General features: G+C 37.7%; 1 protein-coding gene and 1 long non-coding RNA gene across 3 annotated transcripts; one reads left to right on the top strand and one right to left on the bottom strand.

Annotated features, from left to right (window-relative positions):
- Positions 1–1,414: 1,414 nt before the first annotated feature.
- On the bottom strand, positions 1,415–5,032 carry LOC113989029. Of its 2 annotated transcripts, none has more exons than XR_005566226.1 (2): positions 4,813–5,032; positions 1,415–3,014 (listed from the first exon to the last, which is right to left on the bottom strand). It is a non-coding gene; the product is annotated as an uncharacterized LOC113989029 (long non-coding RNA). The 2 variants fall into 2 exon arrangements; XR_005566225.1 differs by having other exon boundaries at positions 4,817–5,032.
- On the top strand, positions 4,222–23,734 carry LRRC72 (leucine rich repeat containing 72). Its single transcript, XM_027723196.2, has 9 exons — positions 4,222–4,348; positions 5,981–6,054; positions 9,341–9,410; positions 12,515–12,596; positions 13,823–13,936; positions 18,188–18,277; positions 20,234–20,398; positions 21,604–21,631; positions 23,187–23,734. The coding sequence occupies exons 1-9, from the start codon at positions 4,322–4,324 to the stop codon at positions 23,350–23,352; spliced, it is 816 nt and encodes a 271-aa protein (XP_027578997.2). The 5' UTR covers positions 4,222–4,321; the 3' UTR covers positions 23,353–23,734.
- Positions 23,735–23,847: the final 113 nt, after the last annotated feature.

Genomic DNA, 23,847 nt, shown 5'->3' with positions numbered 1-23,847 from the left:
CAACCTCAAAAGCAAGTTAATTGCACTAATGTCTAAGTATCATTACTATAACACGAGCAATTTTAAATTTGTCCTAGATAATGCGGGTTTTGATGGATGTTCTGTAAGTATGCAGAACTGCATAAACATGTGAGATGGAAAATAATTCTGTAGTAGGATCTGCTTTTTTTGGGGAGTTGGACTAGATGAGCTCCAGAATTCCCTTCCAACATAAATTAGTTGATTTTATAAAATAAAGATGCAGTTTTTAAAAACACCTTCTGTGAAAAAGCTTAGTACCTTTGATGAGAAGTATTTAATCATAGGAGATAATAAAGAACTCTGTGATCACCCTACTGTAATGTTCAATACTGTATCAATTTCTAAAAAAAAAAAAGGAGGAATGAGTGCGATCTTACTACTTTATTTTTCACTGTTAAATATTTTTCTTTTTACAGTAAATAAATGCACTCTAAAAATGTAGGTCTTGTCAGGGAGATGCACTGAAACTCACTCAACATTAAATTAAGGTCAGTAAGACTACAAAGATGAGATTAATGTGCAAGTAGTTTAAATTTTCTGTATGAAAATGAAAATAGATCTTACTTAAAATATTTGGGACATTGCATGAAAGAAAAATCTCTACTTGTATATTGAGAAATGGAGACCTTCAAAAAGGTAATTTTTAGAAATTATACAGGACTTGAAAAACAGAAATTGAATATAAACCCTGAAAAATACAGAGCAATTCTAATATCATAGCCAAAAACCAATTGAATTCTGAAGATAATAAATTTGGTATTTAATAATATCATGTTAGACATTGGGTTTAGCATGTTCCATCTTTCAAAGTCATTTGTTCCATCTTTCAAAGCCATTTGAACAACAGGTTAAGTTACAAAGAGCTCTTGTGCTATCAGTTTTCCAGTAAAGCCCTGTCCAAATCGTTGGGAAGTAAAAGAATGGCAGAATGGTTTAGCGCATCACCTCATTATTGTCCAAGTTTCACTTGCTAGACTGTGATAAACCTCTTAGGTATTTTCCCCAGAGAGGATGGAGAATGTGGGTGACTGAACTAGAGAGCATCCAATGAGATAGGTTATGTTTTAAACCAGCTTTAATCTGAATTTTACTATCCAAACCAAATCCATGTTTCTATAATGTGGTCTCTAAATTGATACAGTGACAATCTCCTGTACCCTTGGTGTGTGGTTGAAGCATGGACATACCAGGAGGCCTCCAAAGTAGGGAAGAAAAGGTGTCACTCTATGAGCCAGATGAACTCCCCAAGGCATCTGTAACCTGGTGGTTTTCAAAAGTAATAATCTCCTGTTCTGCCCTATCCCCTTTGTCAGTAAAAACAGATCTATCTGTGCTTTCCCCTATTTTTATGTTCTGTTATCAAATACTATGAAGTTGCAACTGTGTATCCTTATATAAGAACATTAAGTATTTTTACTACATAAACATAATGAGAACTTTTTGGAAAAACATGTACAGCAAGTCAGTCATTATTCTGGGTAACCTGAAGGATGTGTGATCATTTCACAGAAATTTCACACAATATTCTGAGTTGGAAGGGACCCACAAGGATCAGCAAGTCCAACTCTTACGTAAATGGCCCATCACGGATCAAACCCACGACCTTGGTGTTATTAGCACCATGCTCTAACCAACTGAGCTAATCTCATTTGATCATTTATGGACAGCAATCCAGGAATAGGACTACATAGGTGACAGATTATGTATTTTGGAAACAAAAAACACCACCAAGCTAGTGTAAAACATGGTGATTGTTCAGTCCGAACAAAAAAAAATACTCATTTTCTGCTCAAGTTCCTTTAAACTTGGTGGGGATTTTAAGTATCAATTTGCAGATGCAGAAAGAAAAAGATATTAAATTTACTGAATTTTAAAGTCTCCATTTAAAGTCTCCATCCAGACTAAGTCTGTAGTTACCAGTTAAAAGAGATAAGCACCTCAAACCCCCAAAACATATCTGAACAAACCTCAACCCTTGTATGTCCCACCTCTGTGACAGAACGCACAAAATACTTTCCAGTGGTTCCCTCCCTCTCTCTCTCCCCATCCTTTATTACTGAATTTGCCTGTCCTATCATGTTAATTGGACTAGTTGATATGTCACTGTTATTATCAAAGTTTTCTTTAATAATCATCTTGTCTTTTGCAATTCTAAAATGATAGATCTGTCTTGTTGATTGAAAACATTGAACTTGAATGTAGAATGAAAAAAATACGGATCTCTGTACCAGTTTCTTCTTCTCCATTGATTTCCTCTTTTTATGATTTTAAATACCCTAGAGATATTTTTAGAAGCTAAAATAAGGTATTAAAGACATTTCTGTTGTCAGTTTTATCCCTTTATGATGTCTAGTCTTTCTTAGTTGAGGTTTCTATTTGTTTAAAGCTACCTAGCTGAAATGGAAGCCACCCACATAATTTTTCCAAGAAAATTAAATATTTGCAATGTAATACTTGTACTGTAGTTCCATTCCTCCATTATACATACTACATCTAGCTTCAGTGGTCTGAACAAGCGAAGGCATGCACATAATTAATTCCATGAGGGACAGCTTATTCATATATTTGCACACACAACTTTTGCTCTTTGTGTATCAGTTGCATGTAATTTACAATGACTATTTCTGCTAACGAGTACTCAGTGTAAATTAAATTCTAAATAAAGCTCCAAGTTTTCAGACATATTTTTGTTGCTGCTTGATCAAACATTTTCTATTGTCCTACATGCATGCGTGCACACACACATACTGGAAATGGCTTTTTCTATTCTTCAGCTTGTGCTATGCAGTAAAATGGTTATATAAATAGCAACATGGCAACAGTTGCTTGCACATGTGGATGTCATAAACATTTTGTGTTCCTTTACAGCCAAATTCAATTCAAGGCGCTGTCGCAGCAGTGGGCCTCCTCCAGGAGCCGGCTCGGGAGAGGGTCTCTCAGGCACCAAGGTGATTTGCAAGTTTCAAGGGAGTAACACATACGGTGTGGATTAGCTGTAAATTAAACACACAAGTGTTTTTTTTATAAGTGACATATATATAGGAGGAATTTCTTCACATAAAGGGTGATTAGACATTGGAATGGACTGCCAGCGAGGTGGTGGAGTCACTATCCCTGGAGGTCTTTAAGGAAAGACTGGATGTGACACTTAGTGCCATGGTCTAGTTGACATGGTGGTGTTGGATCACAGGTTGGACTCGATGATCTCATAGGTCTTTTCCAACCTAATTGGTTCTTTGATTCTGTGATTCCAGGGGCGTGATGACAGGTCTTGTCCCCCCCAGCCCTGCCCCACCCTCGCCCACCACGCAGCTCGCACTCCTTTCCCACACATATACATAAATGCACACAGGATCTGTGCTTTAAAACAACCATCCAACCAACCAAAAAAAAAAAAAAAAAACAACCAACCAACCAACCATAGGAATGTTGTTTAAAAAAAAAAAAAAAGGCACCCTTTTTCAGGATTGTGAGTAAATATGACCCAAGGGGCTTCCCAGAGGTATCCCAATTCCCTCTCAGCTGTTGCCCCCAGGGCCTCCCATCAGCCCACCCTGGCCACCTTCCTGAGCCCCAGCTCCCTGCAGAGGTGCCCCTTGCTCACTACGGAGCTCCTTCCCCCAGCACAAAGCCGTGCCTTGATCAATGCCCAGGCTTGGGCTCCCATTTCAGTGTTATACCATTTCTACTGTGTCCACTTCTGGGCCCCTCAATTCAGGAACAACATTGACATGCTAGAGCGTGTCCAGAGAGGGGCAATAAAAGTTGGTGAAAGGTCTGGAGCACATGTCCTATGAGGAGCAGCTGAGGGAGGTGAGGTTGTTTGGCCTAGAGAAAAGGAGGCTCAGGGGTGACCTTATCACTCTCTACAACTACCTGAAAGGAGGGAGTAGCCAGGTGAGGGTCGGACTCTTCTCCCAGGTAAACACTGACAGGACAAGAAGACAGTCTTCAGCTCCGCCAAGGGAGGTTTACATTGGATATTATAAAGAATTTCTTCACAGAAAGGGTGATTAAACATTGGAATGGACTACCCAGGGAGGTGGTGAAGCCACTGTCCCTGGAGATTTTTAAGGAAAGTCTGGATGTGGCACTTAGTGCCACAGTCTAGTTGACATGGTGGTGTTTGGTCATAGGTTGGACTCCATGACCTCAGAGGTCTTTTCCAACCAACCTGATTCTTTGATTCTGTTATTCCAGGGGCTCGACAGCGGCTCCTGTTCCCCCCCAGCCCTGCCCACCCTCGCCCACCCCGCGCCTCGCGCTCCTTCCCCGCGGCCGCCCAGGACGGGGCTCTAAGATGGCGGCGGCTCCCGCCGGCGGGCAGGTGAGCGGGGCGGCCTCTCCCCTTCCCTTCCCTCCCCCCGCCCCGGCTGCGCCGCTCCCCCGGCTGCCGGCCGGAACGGTGGCCACCCCTGGCGCGGAGCCTCGCAGCCCGCCCGGCCCGGGAGCACCCCCGGCCTCGCCCTCCCGGTCTGCTGGGGGGGAGAAGCGGGAGATTTCCGCACCGCCACCACACCCCCGAAGCGAGGCGGGCTCGGTCCTCCCGCGGCGGCTGAAGGGGCTCGGCTCCCCCGACCGCCCTGGGCGGCAGCGGGCGCGGCTCCTCTGAGCGAGCCGGTCCGATCCTTCTCAGGCACCGCGGCACCCCTGAGGTCTGCAGCCCCTCCGGGGCCGCCGGCTGCTGTGGCGGAGAGCCGGGAATGACCGGCAAAGGGCTCTAGGGCGGGGAGAGGATGAGATCTCACGTAACGCAGTATGCAAAATACAAATCTTTGGGCACAGCCTTACTGACTTGTCGAACTCGGAACCCGGGATCTGTGCTGTCTGGAGTAGGTGTGCGTTCCCCATTGGCACTCCACTCTCGCCATCGGTCTGTCCCTCTGTGCCGGGGACAGACATCAGCACGCTTGGGGTGTCGCTTTTCTCCACAGAAAAACGAGCTGCTTTTCTGCAGAGAACACTTAGTGTTCCCTAGGCAGATTTTGCCCACGTAGACAGAAAACTACAGCCATTTGTCCCAGGTTTTCCCCCTCTGTGACAGCTGCAGTCTGGGAGCCGTACCGAGTGCTGGGCAAATGGGCACTGTCCCACACCCGCTCTGTGGAACAAGTGGCCCATGTGGAGTCCCGGGAGTGCTTGGCTGCTTCAGCTCAGAAAGTGCCACAGGTCTCCCTCGTTTGCAAGTTAACCTGTGTATATTCAGCATGCCCAGAACACACTGGAGTGGTTGTGCAGCCAATACAGGCCATTCTGGACATGCCTGTTGGTGCTCCCAAGGCGTTTCATATTTGTAAAGTTGTATCAGTTTTGTGGTTTAAACAATAGTGATCCTAATGATGTTGGGCATAATAGCTCATGTAGAAAGCTCATTTCTTCTGATACACATTTTACTTTTTATCAGCCACTAGTAACAGAGATCCATAATTCTCTTGTTAATGGGTTTCACTGCTTTTACAAATTAGAACACTTCAGTAATATACTCTGAAAATAAAAATTGTGTCTGCGTTTTTCAACGTTTAATGTACAAGCAGTGTACTGGATGCATAATTTTAGAATGTCATGCATATAGTAAAGTTGCATAGAATGAAGTTGCAACTGTATTGCAAAGTAAACAGTTTCATGTTTATCACGCGTATGGGTTTGGCTGACCTGAGTGAGAAGCCTGTCAACAGTCAACATACATTACTTTCTCATTTCACGTCTATCAACTACGATTCTCCACAGGAAAAGAAAATTAGTGGAAGTCTAGCATAATTGTTGGACTATTTTTATCAATTTAAAATAGAGATTGCCAATTTAATATCTTTATCTCAGGCTATATTACAGTTTGCAAGGTGCTGTGATATAGATATTCTTTTTGCTGTGCATATTACTTTAAACACTAAATTTGCATATGTTGTAGTGAATCCATAATGATGCAGTGTATTATACTGACAAATGTACTATATACTGCTAGGCAGTAGAAAACCAGCTGAAGATCTGCGGCTTTAAGAGCAATGGGGATGTCATAGGATTGTATCTGGCTAGACAGTAAGTAAAATATGTTTGTCCTTTTGACTTTTACTAAAAGTAGAGCACACAGTAAATTGTAACCTTTCATATTGCTTTCTGTATCAGGTACTTGCTGAACATCATTTATATGTGAAATACCAGTAAAATATATTTGTACCTAGTCCATACACATTGCGAATGAAGAAATGGTGAAGGTACAGTAAGACACACAGCAGAGCTGTTCTCACAGTGAAGCAGTTACCTGCCTCAGCTCTAGATACACAATCCATCTCCAGCAACCCAGAATTGTTCCAGGATCTGTGAGTTCATAGAGTTCTGCATGAACTTCTACCACAGGAGCAGAGGAATGAGGCTTGATGGCTAATCTCTGCCTGTTCTAACTGGCTCCTAAGGCTGGGTGGAAGGAGTATCAAGAAGGCAAATGTAAAAACACAGAACCTGTGGAGTCTAAAGACTGCCAAATTTTTGACCTCCCTGAAGAAATCTGTTACTGCAACAGTGAAACTCATTGGTAGCACCTTTGAAATTACCTGCATCTCTACTGTTAAGAACTGAAGGGAGGGCAGGGCAACATGAAGTGAATACAGGCACAAGAATGCTTGTTTTGGGCAGGCAGTACTGATCACAGAACTGATCTCCTCTTAGAGCTTTATGAAATAGCTTGAGATGTAGGGCAGATGAGGAGAAGAAGCCATGCTGAAGGAAGGCAAAGCTTTCATGAACCTGTGGGTGATCTAGGTTGATAGAGGTGTATGTTGTAGTATGAACATGCTGAGAGGCTACCATTGAGGGATGGATGCATGACAGGACATACTTCAAAGTTTTTGGAAGGCGTGCTTTGAATTTCTGGCAGGGCATAATTCCAAGTGTTGCATACCTGTTTGCAGCCTCACGACTGCATCTACTGTTCGTAAGGCTGATATCATATATGGGGAACTAATGCAGTTTAATAATTCCGGGACAAGGTTTTTAAGGTCCTGGGTCCAACGAATGAAGAAAAAAAAAAAAGGTATTATGGAATCTCAACGTTGTCTAGCTTGTTTTTAGTGGAAATCAGGTGGTATTGAAAATCTAAATGTGTCCACTAGTGTGTTTGAATTCCTTATCACATCTCTTGATTTACACTGGGAAGGTATTTGATGCTTTGTGAAAAGTAAACTTAAAGCATGTAGTTACTGTCAAATTTCTTTTAAATAAGCATTTTAGAAAGAAGAAAACATAAAAATTAAGAGAGAAGTTTAAATAACGAAAAAATTACAAAATACATATATATATTCTAAACAAGACAAGAAAATTACTATAATGTGTATGCATAAGAGAATTAAGACTGTGTATACAGTCTTATTAGGCACATTTTTTTTATTTTAAATGCTTGAATGTATGCCCTCACTGGCCATACTTTTTGGTATAAATAAAAAGAAATGTTCAGATGGCAGATACAGAAGTGATCTGTCTTCCCATGAAACCATTTTGAGACAGATGATGCAAGATGGCTTCTTTGATGATTGGATAGAAGTGAACTCCTTTTATTCTATACCAACTTATATAAACTTGAAGTACAGCCAAACTCAGTATGGTTCCTTAACTGTTGGTTTGACATATTTTTCTGCTGGCTGAAATAAGAAAGTAAAAAAATAATAATTAAAGTCAATCAAATAAGAGGGAATGAGTTTATACTTTTTAAAACACTACTCTTAAAGGGACATGAAACAATGTAAATTTGGACACTGAAAGCTGTCATCCTGGGAAAACTGATTAACTTAGCAGTAGGTAGAAAAAGAGTGCTGCAGGCCAAAAAGGATCAGTTTATAAAAGACATACAAAGTTTGGAAGGCATCTAGAAAGGGACAGGCTCTTTTAAAAATGTTAGAGGAATTAAGCTCTACCTGGGGCAAATTAAATGCCTTAAATACTACCAAAAAAAAACAGATCAAGGCTTGGAGATAGTCAAAATGAGGCTGTTAGACAGGGAGTAAAGCCAATTAAAATGTAAACCTGTAAACTAGATATAGAATGGCAGTGACAAAGAATATGAGGAAATTTTGGCTTTGCTTCCTGAAAAGTAGTGCAGGGGTTTACAGGAGAATTAGTTAGTAGCTCTGTAAGAGTTCTGTATGTCCTGTCAACAGTCATCTGCCTGTCTGTGCCATAATGTTTTTTCTGGTTACTTGTGACAATATACACAAAAGTATGTATTTGGAGGGTTAGTTTTTATGAATTATCTGAAGAAGTTAAATAAAGCGTTTAATGAAGTAACAGCATAGGATAATCTGACTTTCTGAAATAAAGGACACTAAAGGTACAGCACCTCAACTTTGCAGGGTTTGCTTTTGACAGATTTTTTATTTTCAAATGCAAGATCAAAAAAGGTGTCTATACCTGGAGGGTGTGTTGAAAAAAACAAACAAAAAACAAACAACATGGGAAGCTAGAGACTAGGCTTCACAGCTGGAAAACAAACATGATTTTAGGCTGATGATGTGAGGTTAATTTTTATCAATTCTGTTCGTTCTTTCTGAAACACTGGTCCCAGTCTTGCAACACATTAAAATCCACAAGGAAATTTTTATTATGTCAATTAAAATTTGCAATATAAAGGTAATCTACAATTATTCTAGTGGCAATTAAGAATATTTATTTAAAACAATGAAAAATCAAGAGGAGCAATTAGTGAAAATTACTCAGCAGCTCAGTAATATTCTGTGTAATTTGTTATTTATAGCACACTAGCAAGCTCAAAGTGCTAGATACACAATTAAACAAAAAGCCCTACTGGCACATGGGAGATAGTTTCAGCCTTAGTGGATGTACTAAGTTTATGTGAGAGCAGGAGAGGAGTGAGAAAAGGGCAAAAGATTTCACAATATGCACTAATATGAAAAATAATAAGAGATGTGCATTGTTGTGCTCGGTGTCTGGCTTCTGTTGGCTTCTCTGGCACTGTGGTCGGACAATCCCCACTGCACCTTCAAAGCAATTTTCCTTTTAGATTTGTGTCCTCAGGGTGCCAAATTTCTCCTCCTGTGTTCTGAGTAGGATTTCCAAACTGCAAAGTATATGGCACTCAGACTCCCTGAGAAAATAAATGCTATTATGGAAAAAACAAATAATTTATCACTTATTTTGTTGCTTGCAAGTGTGTAGAATGCTTACACTGTCTCTGCCATCTTGTTCTTTTTGTCTTTCTCTGATATAACTTCCTTTTTACTTCTTGTATATTATTTATAAAAAAATTAAACTGTTTGTAAAATTATTAAGCACTCTTGTTAAGAAATTTGTTACTCTTTTTCTTTTCTTCCACCAGAGGACTAAGAAGTATCCCAAGTCTCTCACAGTTTAATAGGTTAAAGTATTTGTGGCTTAACAACAATAAGGTAATAAGATATTCATTTAAAGAGCAGAACAGTGCATCTATGCTCCCTGATTATTATTATTTTTAATTTTTTTTCTAGCATAAAGCATTATATAATTGTCAAGCTAATAAATTATTTTTAATTTCCAGGCATATTTAACTGTGAAATGAGAAAAGATTTTTTTTTTTAAACATCCCAGAGTTTAAGCTAATATATTTTCCTTTAGGTTCACATCAGATTTATAAATCGTGTTTATTTAAGAAGCTGAGGTTTTGTGCTAATTCCTTAGCAATAAAAAGAAAGCAGTTCCCAATGTAGCTGGTGTACCCTGCCCAGCAGAGCGGCAGCTCTTGGAACAGACCGAGGGGTGATGTGGTTATAGGACAGGAGTGGACGGCAGGAAACGCGTAGCTCTTGTTTCACGCCCTTGCAGACATGCAGAGTTTATTTCCTGGCAGGATGGTGGTCAAAGTGAGGCTCCTGTTTGCCCTCATGCACAAAAGGGTGACATACAACTCTTTGAAATGAGCTTCTCCCTGTGCATGGGAAGCAGCACTGGAATGCTCGGGATGATGGGGTATCTGCTGCTGTTACACAGGTCACTGTGTCACCTAAACTTGTTAGACTTACGAGATTTCCAGGCGAGTGGTTAGAGTGGGACCACATGAATTTCTCATGTTTCCAATGGAGTGTATGGCCCTAAACCAGTTACACAAGCCACATGCCTTACTTTCTCCTTCTGTGCAAATCCAGATTATAGTATTTATTCTATCCTATTGTATGGGTTTTGAGACAATGCTCTGTCAAAATCTCGACACAGTACAGTTTCCTGCCAATTGTAAGCACATCGTATGTTACACAAAATCATCTCCTTGACCAGTAGAATTATCTGATTTAGAAATCTCCATATCCATAGCCAACCACTATTAAATGGTTGAATTGAATCTAAACTTTCACCATTAGCCACTGGTAATTAAAAAGCAAGAAAAATAATAAAACCCCAAGAATTCTAACCTGCTTTTAACTATCTTACTGTACAGTAGTTTACATGACTTTCAGAGTGAGCTCAACTTCTTAAAACACCAGAGTTGCTTGCTCAGGTAAATAAGTAGATCTGTGAGTAGCAGGAAAAATAAATTTACATTCCATGTCTCTTTGGAGTGTATGTATATCTGCTGCCCCAGGCTAACATCAATTATATGGCATCTTATGTCAACTTCATCAAAAGATCTGTGGTTATCCAACTATTTTCAAAAAAAGCAAAAGTATAGATACATTAAAAGATTGAACACAGGTATAATAAGGCTTTTCCTTGTATTTCTAAAGGACGCTAAAGAATAAGAAGAAATGGCCTGATGACTAAGCAGAACTAATCTTGCTGACCATAAAACATAAATCAATCTGATTTTTGCCCAGATCTCAGTTTTTTACCTAAGCAATAACAAAGAGCATTCTTCTGGTTTTCTATATAACTTGTGTGGAATAGCCACTCAGTGGCTTTTCTTAGGAGAAGTGTCACTTAAATGCTGTAATAGAGGAAGCGTGGTTTTATGTATTCAATAGTTTTATCACAAAAAAAGTAAATTTCAGGTGACCCTAAAATCTATACTTGTCAAAGACAGGGAAACACTGCTATACGAGTGAGTGGAAAAACCTCTGCCTTATGCTCTTCCTTCCAGCTTTCAGATACTGTTGATGCACAGAGCAAAGCACATTTGTTTTAGAGTCAGGGTGATATGGTTTGAAGCTGGCTCCCTGCCAAGTCTCCAAACCTTACCACAAGAAGCCCGCTCCCCCCCCCCCCAAACTTCAGAGAGAAGAGGGAGAAAACAACTAAGAAAAAAACCCAAACGAGAGAGAGACAGCTAAAGTGATATATATAAATATATATAAATATATTTACACTTATGCTACAGTTATATACAATTGAAATATATACGATTTCACAAGGGAAAGGGAAGGGGGAAGGGAAAAGGAACAAAACCAAAATAAAATATATATATATCCCGATTAGTAGCCCAATATCTAACAACTAAAAGAGTTAGCAAAGAAATATGTCACTACTCTCCTTGGGACAACCGAGAGTGGCTCTGGAACGATCGCCGGCAACCTCTGCTTCCCAAGGTCGACAAGGCCTTACCAGGCCTCGCTCCCCAACACGGCAGAACCGACAGCAGGGAACCTGCACCTCCAAGCCGCCGGAAGGAAAGAGAGCGAAGGCCTCTCCTCCTTTCTTCTTATAGTCTGGCTTATGTAAAAATCGTAGGGAATACTGGGTAAATCTGGATCCTTCCTTGGTTACAAACTGGTCACCAAGGAAGGCCTAGCCCAAACCACCACACAGGGGCACAATTCAAGGACATTCTCCCACTAACAGATTTGCATTTGTAAATTCAGAATTCAAAGTAATGTCAGGAATAAAATTCTGCTTGTTGTTCTTGCATTTAAACTGTAGGATAAAAACTTGGGCACCCATTAGTACTCCCTATTCTCAGCGATGGTAACCTCAATCTCAATCTCAACTTGTTATCTCATTGCAGATACTTTGCCTTGCACTGGAAGCACTGAGCTCCAAGCAAGGGGATGTGATTTCATAGGGACCAGAGAAGACTTTTTATGGGAATACGCCCATGCGTTGTTTTTTTTTTCTGTAATTGTACTCGATTCTTTAAATCTGATTAAGTGACATTTGGGGAAATTTAGAACAAGGTCAAGGAATAATTTAAAAACTAGATGCTGGGTTTATTCTAAGTATATATTTCAGGAATATCCTTAAACCAACAAAGAATTATTATGTCCTACAAGGGTCTCCTAACAATAAAAATTATTTCAAATGTGAGTAGAAGGAAGAGAAAATGTGAAGGCCAGTCATCAAGGAAATCTGTTTCCAAATAAAAATATTAAATTTGTAGTTCAAAAAATTAGGTATGGCTGTACTGCATGTGTTTGATGTGTAATTAGTATTTCTAATGAAGGTTCAGCTGTCAAAAGAATCCTTAAACCAAGTCTTAAACAGAAATATAAGAAACTACCTGTAGTTATGCAGTTTTCAAGAGACCATGTTTATAATTCTCCAGTATTACATTTAGATTGACATATAATAGTTTGCCTAACTGTAATTTCAGATACAAGATTTAAATTTCTTGATCAAAAACTATTGCTTGACTGAACTCTACCTCAACAATAATGAACTGACAGATATATCAGGTACCAATATTCCCTTTTTAGGTTGTTGAGCAGAGGCCTATACTTTCTTTTCTATGTACTAGCATTAAAATTTATACAACTTGATGATAACAAGTAACCTACTGGTTGAAAGCTCCTATATATGCATAACAATACATGTTAATTATTAGATATTTAATTGTTCCAGGATACTTGAGTGGCAATAAGGTGATATGTTTATCCTGGTCTAAGGGATGAAATGTCATTCACTTTATGTCAGGCAATTGTAAAATATTTTTGATCTTACATGCACATATTGCATATTGAGAATTTATAACCAGAAGTATTTTGCAAAGTTAATGCCAAACTTATTTTATTTCAAAATTTGCATTTGTCTTATACTTCTATTTCAGTTTTGCTTGCTGTTGTAAATGAAAGCGGCTGTACCAGACTCATGAATTTGTGAACAAAGAGGCCAAAACATAATAAATTTCTGTATATTTTAGACATTTTAAATGTTAATACTTTATTTTTTTCTGTCCCTATAAAATGCAGGGATTAATGATGTTGATTAGTTTCTGTGAGATTTTGAGAAAAATTAATCTTCAAAATACAAACATGGATAAAAGGGACAATACAGATGATAACAAAATGTGTTTAAACAGAAGGGTGTCCTTTATAGGGAAATGTGGGTAGGAAACATTGTATAGAATTTGGAAAACGTGGTGTCCAATCCTGATGTGGTGTGAAAATGTGAACAAATAGCCTGGGACAGCCACAACAATATTTTGTAATAACTTTTTAATATGTCAGTAATTACTTGAAACTGAACTATTTTCTAAGGAATTCACTATTTATTATTTGAGAGGCAAAGGTGATATATTATTGTGAGGCAAAGGTAATATTAGGTCAAGGTAAAAGGAAGTGAATTTATCAAGGATTACTGGGATATAGGAGTAAGGAAGGGAGGAACAAGAGAGTTTGCAGTTGATGCTGATTTGTTGATGCAAGGGTAACGTGGGCCAATGGAAAGAACTGCAATGAAAAAAAGTTAGGCCTGTGTTTAAAGGATGTGATTAGAAATATGAGAGGGATATTGAATATCTCTAATTTTTTTTAAATTAGTATCTCATGCAGTGTGTTACCAAAAGGCAAGCATAGATATATAACTAAAATATCAAATTCAGTGTGCAGCGTAACAAAATAATTATCTAATAGAAGCAGTCTGTTATGGTGAGAATGATTAATTATTTTTCATTTCATTTCAGGTGCTCTGAAACACTTATGTTCGTTACAAATTCTGTTTCTTCACAACAACGAGTTAAAGAAACTTGGCAAAACAGTGAAGGAATTGAAAGGAATGATAAGCTTGCATACTCTAAGTAATACCTTATTTTTATTCTGCAGAACAGCGACTAGTAGCTTTTTAGTTTCTTATCGGGATGTTTCTTGCCTGTTTCTGCATCATTTGCCAATAGCTTTTGAAACTAATTAGAAATTTCAACCAAATTTGACAAATCTGAAGAAAGAGATCTCTAGGACATGAAAATTTCACAAAGAGTACCTCAACTGAGAAAAACCTTCTGAGTTCAGAAGTTAACTCTTTTTGGCTGCTGCCTAGCCAATATCCTGGAGGAGTAGCTTGGAGGGTGTCAAGCAGTTTACTGCTGCCTCTTTGTAAGGGAACATGGGAGTGAGATTATCATAGAGGTAGAGTTGAAAAATAGATGTTATTGTTGTTGGGAGTGTGAGTGATAGGTTATAGAACCCAAATTCCTGCCTCATTAATTCTGTTGCTTATAGAACTCCCTTTCTGCATCTTTTTGGCAGACTGTGGATTTCTAGAATCTAAGAATAAGTACACTTAGGTATTCTTCACAACAATGTCTGTTAAGTGGCATATTTTCTGAGGCACTGGCTGGAAGTGAAAACAGCGCCATCTCTGAAATTTCAAATTAAGTTACACAAGACAGTGTTGATGCCACTAAGTTACAATGTAAGAAGTAGCCTCCAGGGAAAGTAGGATTATATGCTATTAAGATACTGAACGTGAAAATGTAAGCAGTGTTTTCTGTGGTTCCTAAAGGAATGTCAACATAGGCCATGACAGACGCTCAGTACTTGGAGAAAACAGGAAACGATTTTCACGCCTTAGTGACGGCTAAGGAGGTGAATGTCACCAGGCCATAACACCTCCTTAAGCATTCAGAAAACTGAATGTCTGATTGTGGGAAAGGAAAATATGACTTAAAAAGTACACTTTTAATTGAACTTGACACTGGGCCAAAACTAAGAAACAAATCAAGTGTTTAGGGAAGACAACATGTCAGCCAAATTATAGTAATTTTTTCATTATATGCAAGATAGAAAAAATAGTCTGTTTAAGAATGCAGTTGTTTGAAGTGATTAAGCAAAGTCTGGACAGACATCCTATGTATGAATGGTGCAGTCACTTGAATTTAATGTTAGCCCTACAAATTAATAAGGAGCTTCAACAAGCACAGGAAGTTTGTTGTACTTCTTGCAACCATCTGTGGGAAATACATAGCAGATAGTTAAAGTGCTGCTGAGTTATTATGAATGGCAGTTACAAAGGCATAGTGAAAACTGGGTGCAAATTGGACTGGCCAGCACCATAGAAAAGGAAGTGTTTGAAAGAGCAATCAAACAATATATAGAATATACCAATCTACCCTAATTAAAAAAAAGTTCAAAGATTTCTATCAGAGTAAACAGTAACAGTGGAAGAAGCTTAATAACCTTAATAACCAGAACTTTAAAGTTATTTCTTCTTGACCTTTGCAGTCATGAAAAAATTGTTAATGTGTTTGTTTCAAGGAGATTTCATAATAATGAGTTCTCAAGTTACCAGTACTCTATTTGTTTAATAAAATGCAGTCACATCTGAAGTAAATTACATCAGTAATTTACAAATGAACAAAATAAATTTTAAAAGTCATATCCTATATATCATATCACTATATAATTTCTATGACTCCTTGCAATATTAAGAAATATGAAATGGGTGCAGAATTTGCATTGTGTAGCTTTGAAAAGGGCTGTGCCCATAACTAACTTTTATAAAACAAAACCAGTGACAGTTCTCACTGTTATGAGGTAGATCTTTTTTATTGCCAGACAATCTCATTTAAGAAAAAACCAAACACTTGCTAGCCTTTAGCCGAGCTCCTGGATGCTTAACAAGATTTTATAATTTTGTAGCTCTTGGGGACAACAGAACTATTAAAACACACTACTATTGTTCACTTCAGGAGTAGCATCCAGCTGCCAAAATGTTGCATTTCTCTTCTTGAAGGCTCTCTTGTGATTTTTAGCCACTGCCCTGCACTGGATGTGGAGCAGAACACCATCCTTCACCAGGCCTTTAGGGAAGACACTCAGCTTCGAAAGATTTACTGCACATGTTGCTCACAACTGCAGCCTTTGGGAGATACAGAGGGTTTCTTTATGGGCTCACCTTGTGCTCACATCTCCCTTTTGGAATCCAAGATTTTTGTTACATACTCTGTAAATTGTCTCAACTGATTTATTGTACTCAGCTGATAACATCCTGCTGCTAGACCTCAGAAAACTGTGTTCTTCGCTATGTTTCTGCCCCATGTGGCATAGGCACACTGTTTTCCTACACTCCAAATAGAGAAAACAGACAAACCTGTGGAGGAAGAAAGCATTATCCCTCATTTGTAGAAGTAAAACTGCATGACCTTGACAAGAAAGTAGATAGCTGAGCCAGGAATTAATCCCAGATGTTTTGTAAAACAAGACCATCTTGATCTGTACAATGGTTGGATTTACTGTAAAAATAAGCAGTAAAAAAATTCACATTCTCTAAAAAAACCCTACAAATCAGTGTTGATGAGGAGAGACATGATCCAAGTAGCATCCAGATTCACAAGTGCTTAGTATCAGCCCTGGTTTGTGCCTTGGAAAAATCTCTTTCGAATCCTTATTCCATTCCACTACCAAACATACCTACTTCTAGAGATCTTTCTGAAACGTTTTTATCTCTGGAATGCTATTGCATATTTTCTTGTCTCAAGAACAGAATTATCAGACATATGCATAATATTCTTTCTGATCAACACTTTCTGGAAAAAAATAGCTATATACTACTTTGTTCAGTAAAGATGGAACTTTCTTTTGCTGCCACCTTGTGGGTTTCTTACTAATTTCAAGTCAGTGACTTATAAAAATTTAAGAATTAAAATATTTTACATTCTCCTCTAAACACGTGAACAGGTGTTTTCTGTGCAGGAGATAGCAAAAATGCCTGTTCCAGCCTTACTGCATCCTCAAAATAACTGCTAAATTGCATCAAGCACTGAGCTCCCTTCGGCAATCATACTTGTCCTGAAGAACATGAAATGGCATCTTGTAGTTCAGAAACCCATTTGGAATATTTTCAGACTTTTTTCTTCTTCTACTATCTCTTATTTGCTTCTGTAATACCATCTTCCCCCCCCCCAACTGCTAAAATTACATGTAACAGGATTTTTTACCCTAGAGTGAATATTAGCTACAGCTTCTCCTCAAAAAGAGAAAAGCAGATCCATGTAGCAGAATTTTGTCAGAATTGTATCAGAATTGTCAAAATCATTAAGATTTTTTTTTTCTCTCCTCTGATCTCAAGGTGGCAGCATCCTGATTATTTTTACTGTCTTAGAAGAACAGCATTTGTTAAAGGAGAAAAATAGAATTATTATGTCTTTCATTTAGGAAAAAAGCCCCACCCAACAACACTTGTTTGTTTGTTTGTTAGCTGACCTGGGAATGAGCCAGTTTCTATTTTAATCAACCCTAGATATGACTGTCATGAAATAAACTGATTTGGCATTCAGCTAGGTAAGTGTTCCACATTTGGCAAAGCAGCAGCACAGGATTGATAACTGTCTCTGTGTTGCAAAGGTTTGGCTATACAGGTAAAGTGAACCTGAACATAAGCATTCTTGTCAAGTTGCTAATGGTCTTTTGCAGCTTAGTATCTCAAGGTAAGCTAAGAGGGTCCCAGGTTCTAAAGAACTTAGATCACATTAAACATTTTACTCTTAAGTTTCTTGAGTTTTCAAACTCATCATCTGTCTAAACATCACAAGACTGGGTATTTGCATTTTATATTGTGTCTATGGGATAAAGCACCTTTATATCAGCTCTGAAAAAGCCTTAGGTGTCCTAAAGCTCATCTGCTTTTAATAACTCCCTCCCCCTACAACTTTTATGTCTTACCTTTAAGCTGTCACACTTAAAAGACCACTGTTATTTAAAATAGACATCAGCTAACAATACATAAGAAAATCAAAGGCAAGCAGCTAATGGCTTTTTTTATGTCTATCTTAAAAAACAGAAAAAAACCTCGAAGGTTTGGAGTGCACGATGACACCTTTCCCCAGTTCTTGCCTGTGTTGTTTTGCATGAAGTCCATGCTTAGTTATTTCATGCCTGTAGAGACTGTGCTTTGTTTGCCCAGCATAAGAACAATTTGAATTGATAATATTTTGTACAAAATCTTTGGTTCCTAGTGATCTTTAATTTTCCTGCCTTGCAAAGCTTTTGTTCATTTGCTGGGTTTGTTTTTTTTTGTGACATTGTTTGTTTTTTCTGTATACATTTTGCAGACCTATTCCAAAACCCTCTGGCATATGATCCAGACTACCGGCTTTATGTCATATACATCCTTCCTTCAGTTCAGCTCCTTGACAGGAAGTGTAAGGATTGCTTTCCTCTTCTCACAAAGCATTGACAGTTGCTTTTGATTTTAATCAGTTTGGAAAAACGGGTGAAATTATCTTGCCTGTTCTTTTACATGCATTTTTTGATATAGCGAAAGGTCTAATGAGCAGATACCCATTTTTTGCAAGATTTGTCAAGTAAACAGAGTTTGCATGGCATAAACAGTTTACTTTGTCAAAGGCTTTTGATTTCTGTCATCTTAAACTGTGTATGCTTTTCTCGTGTCTTGGTCTATTTGGGTAAGACAGATAAAAGCCTGTGCTTAGAAACATGTACCTACATTTGTGCATTCTCACTGGCATATTCACATGGGTGAGCATGTTTACTTAGGTATGGATGATATCCTCAGCTATCTACATGTTTCTGTACAGTTTAAATATGCACATTTCTTGATGAGGAAGATTCAGACCATGCTTTCAAATATAAATATTCATAAATCATCATGAGCTCTTTCACAGATTGTCTCTTGTAAATTCAACAGAAAAAAATGTCTTAAGAAAAGCCAGATGTGAAATCAGTGAATCCATAAAATGTCAAAATGAACCAAGAAAATCACCTTTTGTGATTTTTGCCTCTGGTGTTTGGAAAGCTATTTGATTGGCAAGTGGATTGAAAATTACTCGAGAGCTCTGAGAAAGGGGTTGATTCCTGCCCCAGCTCTACCTTATAAGAAGGTAGCAAGGAAAAACAGGGCCATCTTGAAAACCTGCTCCCAGCCTCTAAGAGAATCAGGATGTAGGACTTGAGCAAGGCAGATGCAGGACATCTGCAGGTGCTGGAAGACTGTGCAGCTCTGTCATGAAGGAAAGATGGTGGATGGGCCACAGGATGTGGCAGGGGTTGATGAGGAGCTGCTGGATGTGACCATGTGGCCATTTGCTACCCTGTCATTTTGCACTGGTACCTCCAATCTTGAGTATTCGGTCTCATGTTACAGCTGTGCTTAACACGTCTGTCAGACTGTGTTACTAATGATCACTTTAGACTGGGGAGCGATGAATGAAGCTTAATGTTCTGAAAAATATGTGTTGCATTTACATGTCTAGAAACACTTCCGTAAAACCTCCTGGACTTAATCTCCAAATACAGTTCTACTGTAATCAGTCCTGGATTAAGACTTGCAATTATTTGTATCAAGCTGCCTCCTGGACTTCCCACTTAGTGAGCTATTTCTCTAACATTACAAAGCTTCTTTACCATCTGTGGAACATTACCACAGCACAGTCCTGGCTGTCGCCTTTACAGAAGACATGTGCTCACACTTCTGTTACCTTCAGGCATGACTACTGCAGTTCCTTTCTAATTGGTCCCCTAGACACTATGACTCCAAAACTTCCCTGCATTCAAAATGCTTCTGCCAGTTACTTGTTCTAAAGCTTTAGCTCACTTCTGTTCCATAGCTGAAGTACTGGATTAGTATAAAGTTCACATAATTGAAGTTACTATCCCCGATTTTATTTAACAGCCTTAAACTATTTGTTTAAAATTTAAAGTTATTTTTAATTAAATGCAAAACAGGAAAATTTCAAGCTTTTTTCTTGATTGCATTCCTAGAGTTTTCTCTGTAATTGACCAGTGGGAATTGAACTGGCCTTAAACCAGGATTTGATTTTGCTATTCATAAAGAAACTTCCAAATCTTTACTGACTTCTGCAGTAGATCTCATTTAAGTAGTATGAAAAGTCTAGCTTTTTAGTTTCTTGGTTTAAAACTTGTCATCCTACTGCACTCAGAAGAAAATATTTTATTGTACAGGGCTTCACGGTAAAGCCTTGGAAAGTATCATTCCATGTTCCCATTCTGAATTGTTGTGAAATGATGTAACTTACACTGCTATTGTTACAAAACTCTGCACAGAAAAAAAGTGAATCACCTTTTGCATCTGCCTTTTCAGTTGGTAGAAAACATTTTTTTTTATATCCCCTTAACAGTAGTTACACAAAGAGAAAGGGAATCAGCATTTCATCTTTATAACCCTGAAAGGTCTCTGCTCGTGCAGTCAATAGCTTTTGGGAAGAGAGTAAAGACACCCCTGGGGGCTCCAGTGGGATCCAGAAGATGCATTCACCCAGCCAGAAGACTGATAATGCCCTCAGGTATTTATAATAATAGAAGGAAAAGCAGACATTTTTAGGTGATTAGAATTAGAAACATTTTTTTTTCATTCATCTGATAAGAAGTTGTTGGTTTTAGTAATAGAATAAAAATGCATCAGGAACTCAGCCAAATTGCTTCATAAAGTAGTAGTAGCAGCAACAGGAAACAAATTACTTCTTACACTGACAGTTTTGAGGCAAATAAGTTCTAGTCACTCCCTGTAGTTACAGAATTACCTTTAAAGACAGATGAACAAACAACATTTTTTTCCCCAGTATGTGTCTTGCGAGTGTTTGGTTTTACATTTATTTAACTTAAAACATCTCAATACACTTCTAGGCCAGTGACAGCCTCATAGACTTTTGATGCCCTCTAGTGCTTTCATAAAATAATCTCTCAAAGAAAGTATTTTCTTCTAGTGTTTTAAATTTTATTGTGCCTAGTGTTATGAGTAGATTCCTTTTTGTGCTTTCAAAGCTGAGAATATTTTAATGATGTCTTATAATAGCATATAAGGCAATTTTTAGAGTTCTTATAACATTCAGATCTGGAAGACAGCATGACCTGGGCACAAGAAAGCAGGTGAATACCACCAGGAACCTTGTGACTTGTATTATATCACAATCCAGAACAAACCTTGAAATCTTGTCTGCTTTTTTGATGTTTTAAAGATAAGAAAACCAATATTGTGCATAGATGAAATCATAGCATTTTAAAAAGTAGTGTAGATGAAGTTTGGAAAGTAATAAAATATCTGCAAGTTTTTTTAAATGTATATATCACAATAGTAAAGCTGAAAGCAATATATTTAACAGTAATTTTGGAGAGGTTGAGAAAAGGAGGATAGTTTGATAATATATAATAATTTATTTGTTTTGCTGATGATTATCAAAGTAAGCGTACAGTTGTCTTTATCTCTACTATGCAATCATTCACTTATGGAGAGAGTGGCATCATTTTCTGTGAAAGAAAAAAAAGCCTGGAAATGTATGTCTATTGGGAATAAGAGAACTACATAAACTTAAAAAAATTCTGACAGGTATTTCCTTCCACAGTACTTTAATAAAATATGATCTTAAACATTTCAAATAATCTGCTAGTTTTCAATTAATTTGAACAAGCAAATTAGGATCAGGATGGTAATCCTGAGCTACTCAAACTGCTGTACAGCCATTAATGTCTTAATTTGAACTTTTTGTTATAGGTTGTGAATTTGCAGATAACACAAATAAGTAAGTCATTTTTTGATTTATTTTCCTTTTGCATCTCTGAAGCATTTACTGAATTTCCTCTTCTTGTGCCTAAAAAATACCCTAACCAGAGAAAACATCCAGCAAAAATGAGCTTTTCAGAGAAATTTCAGGCCTTTGTATATAATATAGTTGCAACTCTATACTATTCTGATGAGACAGCCTACCCGCTGGTGTCTGAAATTTAATATTGAAAGGTATTCCACATTTGGAACTGGGTACATACAACTGCCATTTATTTGTAAGATCAAATACTGATCATTAGAAAAAACATGCTCTAAGTATTAGAGCATCAGAATATCTGTTCTATATTATGGCCCAAAAAACATTCCCCTGAGTGGCTGTTCAAAAATACATACTCTCTGAAAAACATTGTGACTTGAAGAATGAAACTTTTTTAGTCTGTACTTGATTTTTTTTTTTATTCTTTTCAGTTTCAAAATCATGGAAATAAATGCAAAACTTACCTCGGTTATCTTTGTCTTGATTGAGGCAGGAGAAAGGTTGTATTTTGATGTGATGACATTGTAGATGCAATCTTTGTAAGAGTAAATTTACAAACTTTAGATGTCAGGCTTGGTTTTACTTTCTAGCTTTACATATGAAAAGATTTGAAAAATGCATTAAAGGAAATAATAAAACCCTACATATCCTACATATCCTCTGACAGTACTGCATACAGCTATTTAAAATCAAGCTAATTTGTGTTGGAAGATTAATTCTTACCTGCTTTCAGTGGAGTTAGCTGTCCTCATTGGTAGAATGGATGTACGGCTTCCTTGAGTCTTATTTATGTACATGCTGAAGCTTTGCAAGGTGCTTTTTCATGGCAAAGTGCTTTAAGCTTGGTGGAGATAGTCCTGTGGTTCATATTAGGTGTGTGTTACTACTGGTACACCTCTAAGAAATAAGTTCTTATAAAATGACCTCTAAGAAATAAGTTCTTATAAGACTTAATATTGTATCTGAGTTGGAAGGTTTTGGTCTAACACAAAGTCCTTCTCAATCCTACACTGATGTGCATCTGCCGCTTTCCTCTCCCAGACTACAGCTGTGGCAGGAGACACGAACAACACAAGCTCACAGTGTTCTGGATTCAGAGCTTGGAGCATGGAGATTTGCCTGAGGGCTAGTTAAAAGATACACAGCAAAATAAATGTGCATTTGCATTTATCAGTATCAAATTGCTTGAATCATGTCCACTGAATCAGAGTATTAAAAGTATACAATTATAATTTTTGTGGGAAAAAAATTGAAAAATATTATTTTGCTTTAAGTTTACTATAAATGTATTTTAAATAACTTATACCTGATTTTCCCCCATTAGAATCCTGTGATTCTAACCTTTCCTCATTTTGTTTTGCTTTCTGAAATTTGGTAGAAGAAGAAAACCTTCTGAAAATTTTAAATTTTTAAATCCTCACTGTTAGTGTCATCATGACTGCCAACTTCACTTTCTACACTGTGTGTTGTATATTAGTTCCAAAGTAGTTTGGAAACATTCAGATAATGGACATTTGCTGTGTTCTTTTTGCAGAGTACCGTTTGAGAACCCCGAAGATGCAGTTTTAGTACGGGCAGTGACAAGATCTCTAACAGAATTTTCCTCTGTGGACTGGAACAAGGTAGCTACCTGTCAAGAAAGACGTCTTCAAAATAAAGCAGAAGAACCCCTTGAGAAGCTGACAGTCCAATTTAGATGAGTCCATTCTTCCTTAAGAAAAAAAGCAATTCCTCTCTCTAGTGTGGAGCCCCATAAGTAACAAGTTCATGACAACATGCATCAAATTAAATGAATTTCCAGAAAAAAACTGTGTAATATAATGAAGAATTAAGATAACAAATGATAAATGTCAATGACACAATAAAAGTTGCCTGAAATGCAATTCTTACCATACTTTTGTTATCAGAAAGTACTAAAGCTAAACCGCATGCTAATTTTTAAGGAACTAAGGATAAATACTTTCATTGCTTATAGTTTCTGCTGGAGAATTACTCATCGTATTCTCTAACAGTAATTTGCCTTCTTCCGTCAAAACAAAGATATGAGGAAGCAACCATTAAGCTCTTCTCATTTCTGAGAGGGATTAAAGTTTCAATTTGATAATTTGTGTGCTGCATGAATGTGCTGGAAACTCTCAGTTATATAAGGATACTCATTTGATCCCAAATACAGTGGATCCACAAGCTCTTAAGCA

Source organism: Pipra filicauda, unplaced genomic scaffold (assembly GCF_003945595.2).
Source record: "Pipra filicauda isolate LSUMZ 115617 unplaced genomic scaffold, ASM394559v2 scaffold66_size7647185_pilon, whole genome shotgun sequence".
NCBI lineage: Eukaryota > Metazoa > Chordata > Aves > Passeriformes > Pipridae > Pipra > Pipra filicauda.
Note: the sequence above shows the minus strand (reverse complement) of the source record. Positions and strands in the feature narration are given on the sequence as shown.

Bases quoted from the DNA above. Each gene is read 5' to 3' on its own strand.
- LRRC72 (XM_027723196.2), top strand. From the start codon at position 4,322: ATGGCGGCGGCTCCCGCCGGCGGGCAG. The intron at 12,597-13,822 runs GTACCAATATTC...ATTTCATTTCAG, and splicing joins TGAACTGACAGATATATCAG to GTGCTCTGAAACACTTATGT. The intron at 21,632-23,186 runs GTAAGTCATTTT...TTCTTTTTGCAG, and splicing joins TTTGCAGATAACACAAATAA to AGTACCGTTTGAGAACCCCG.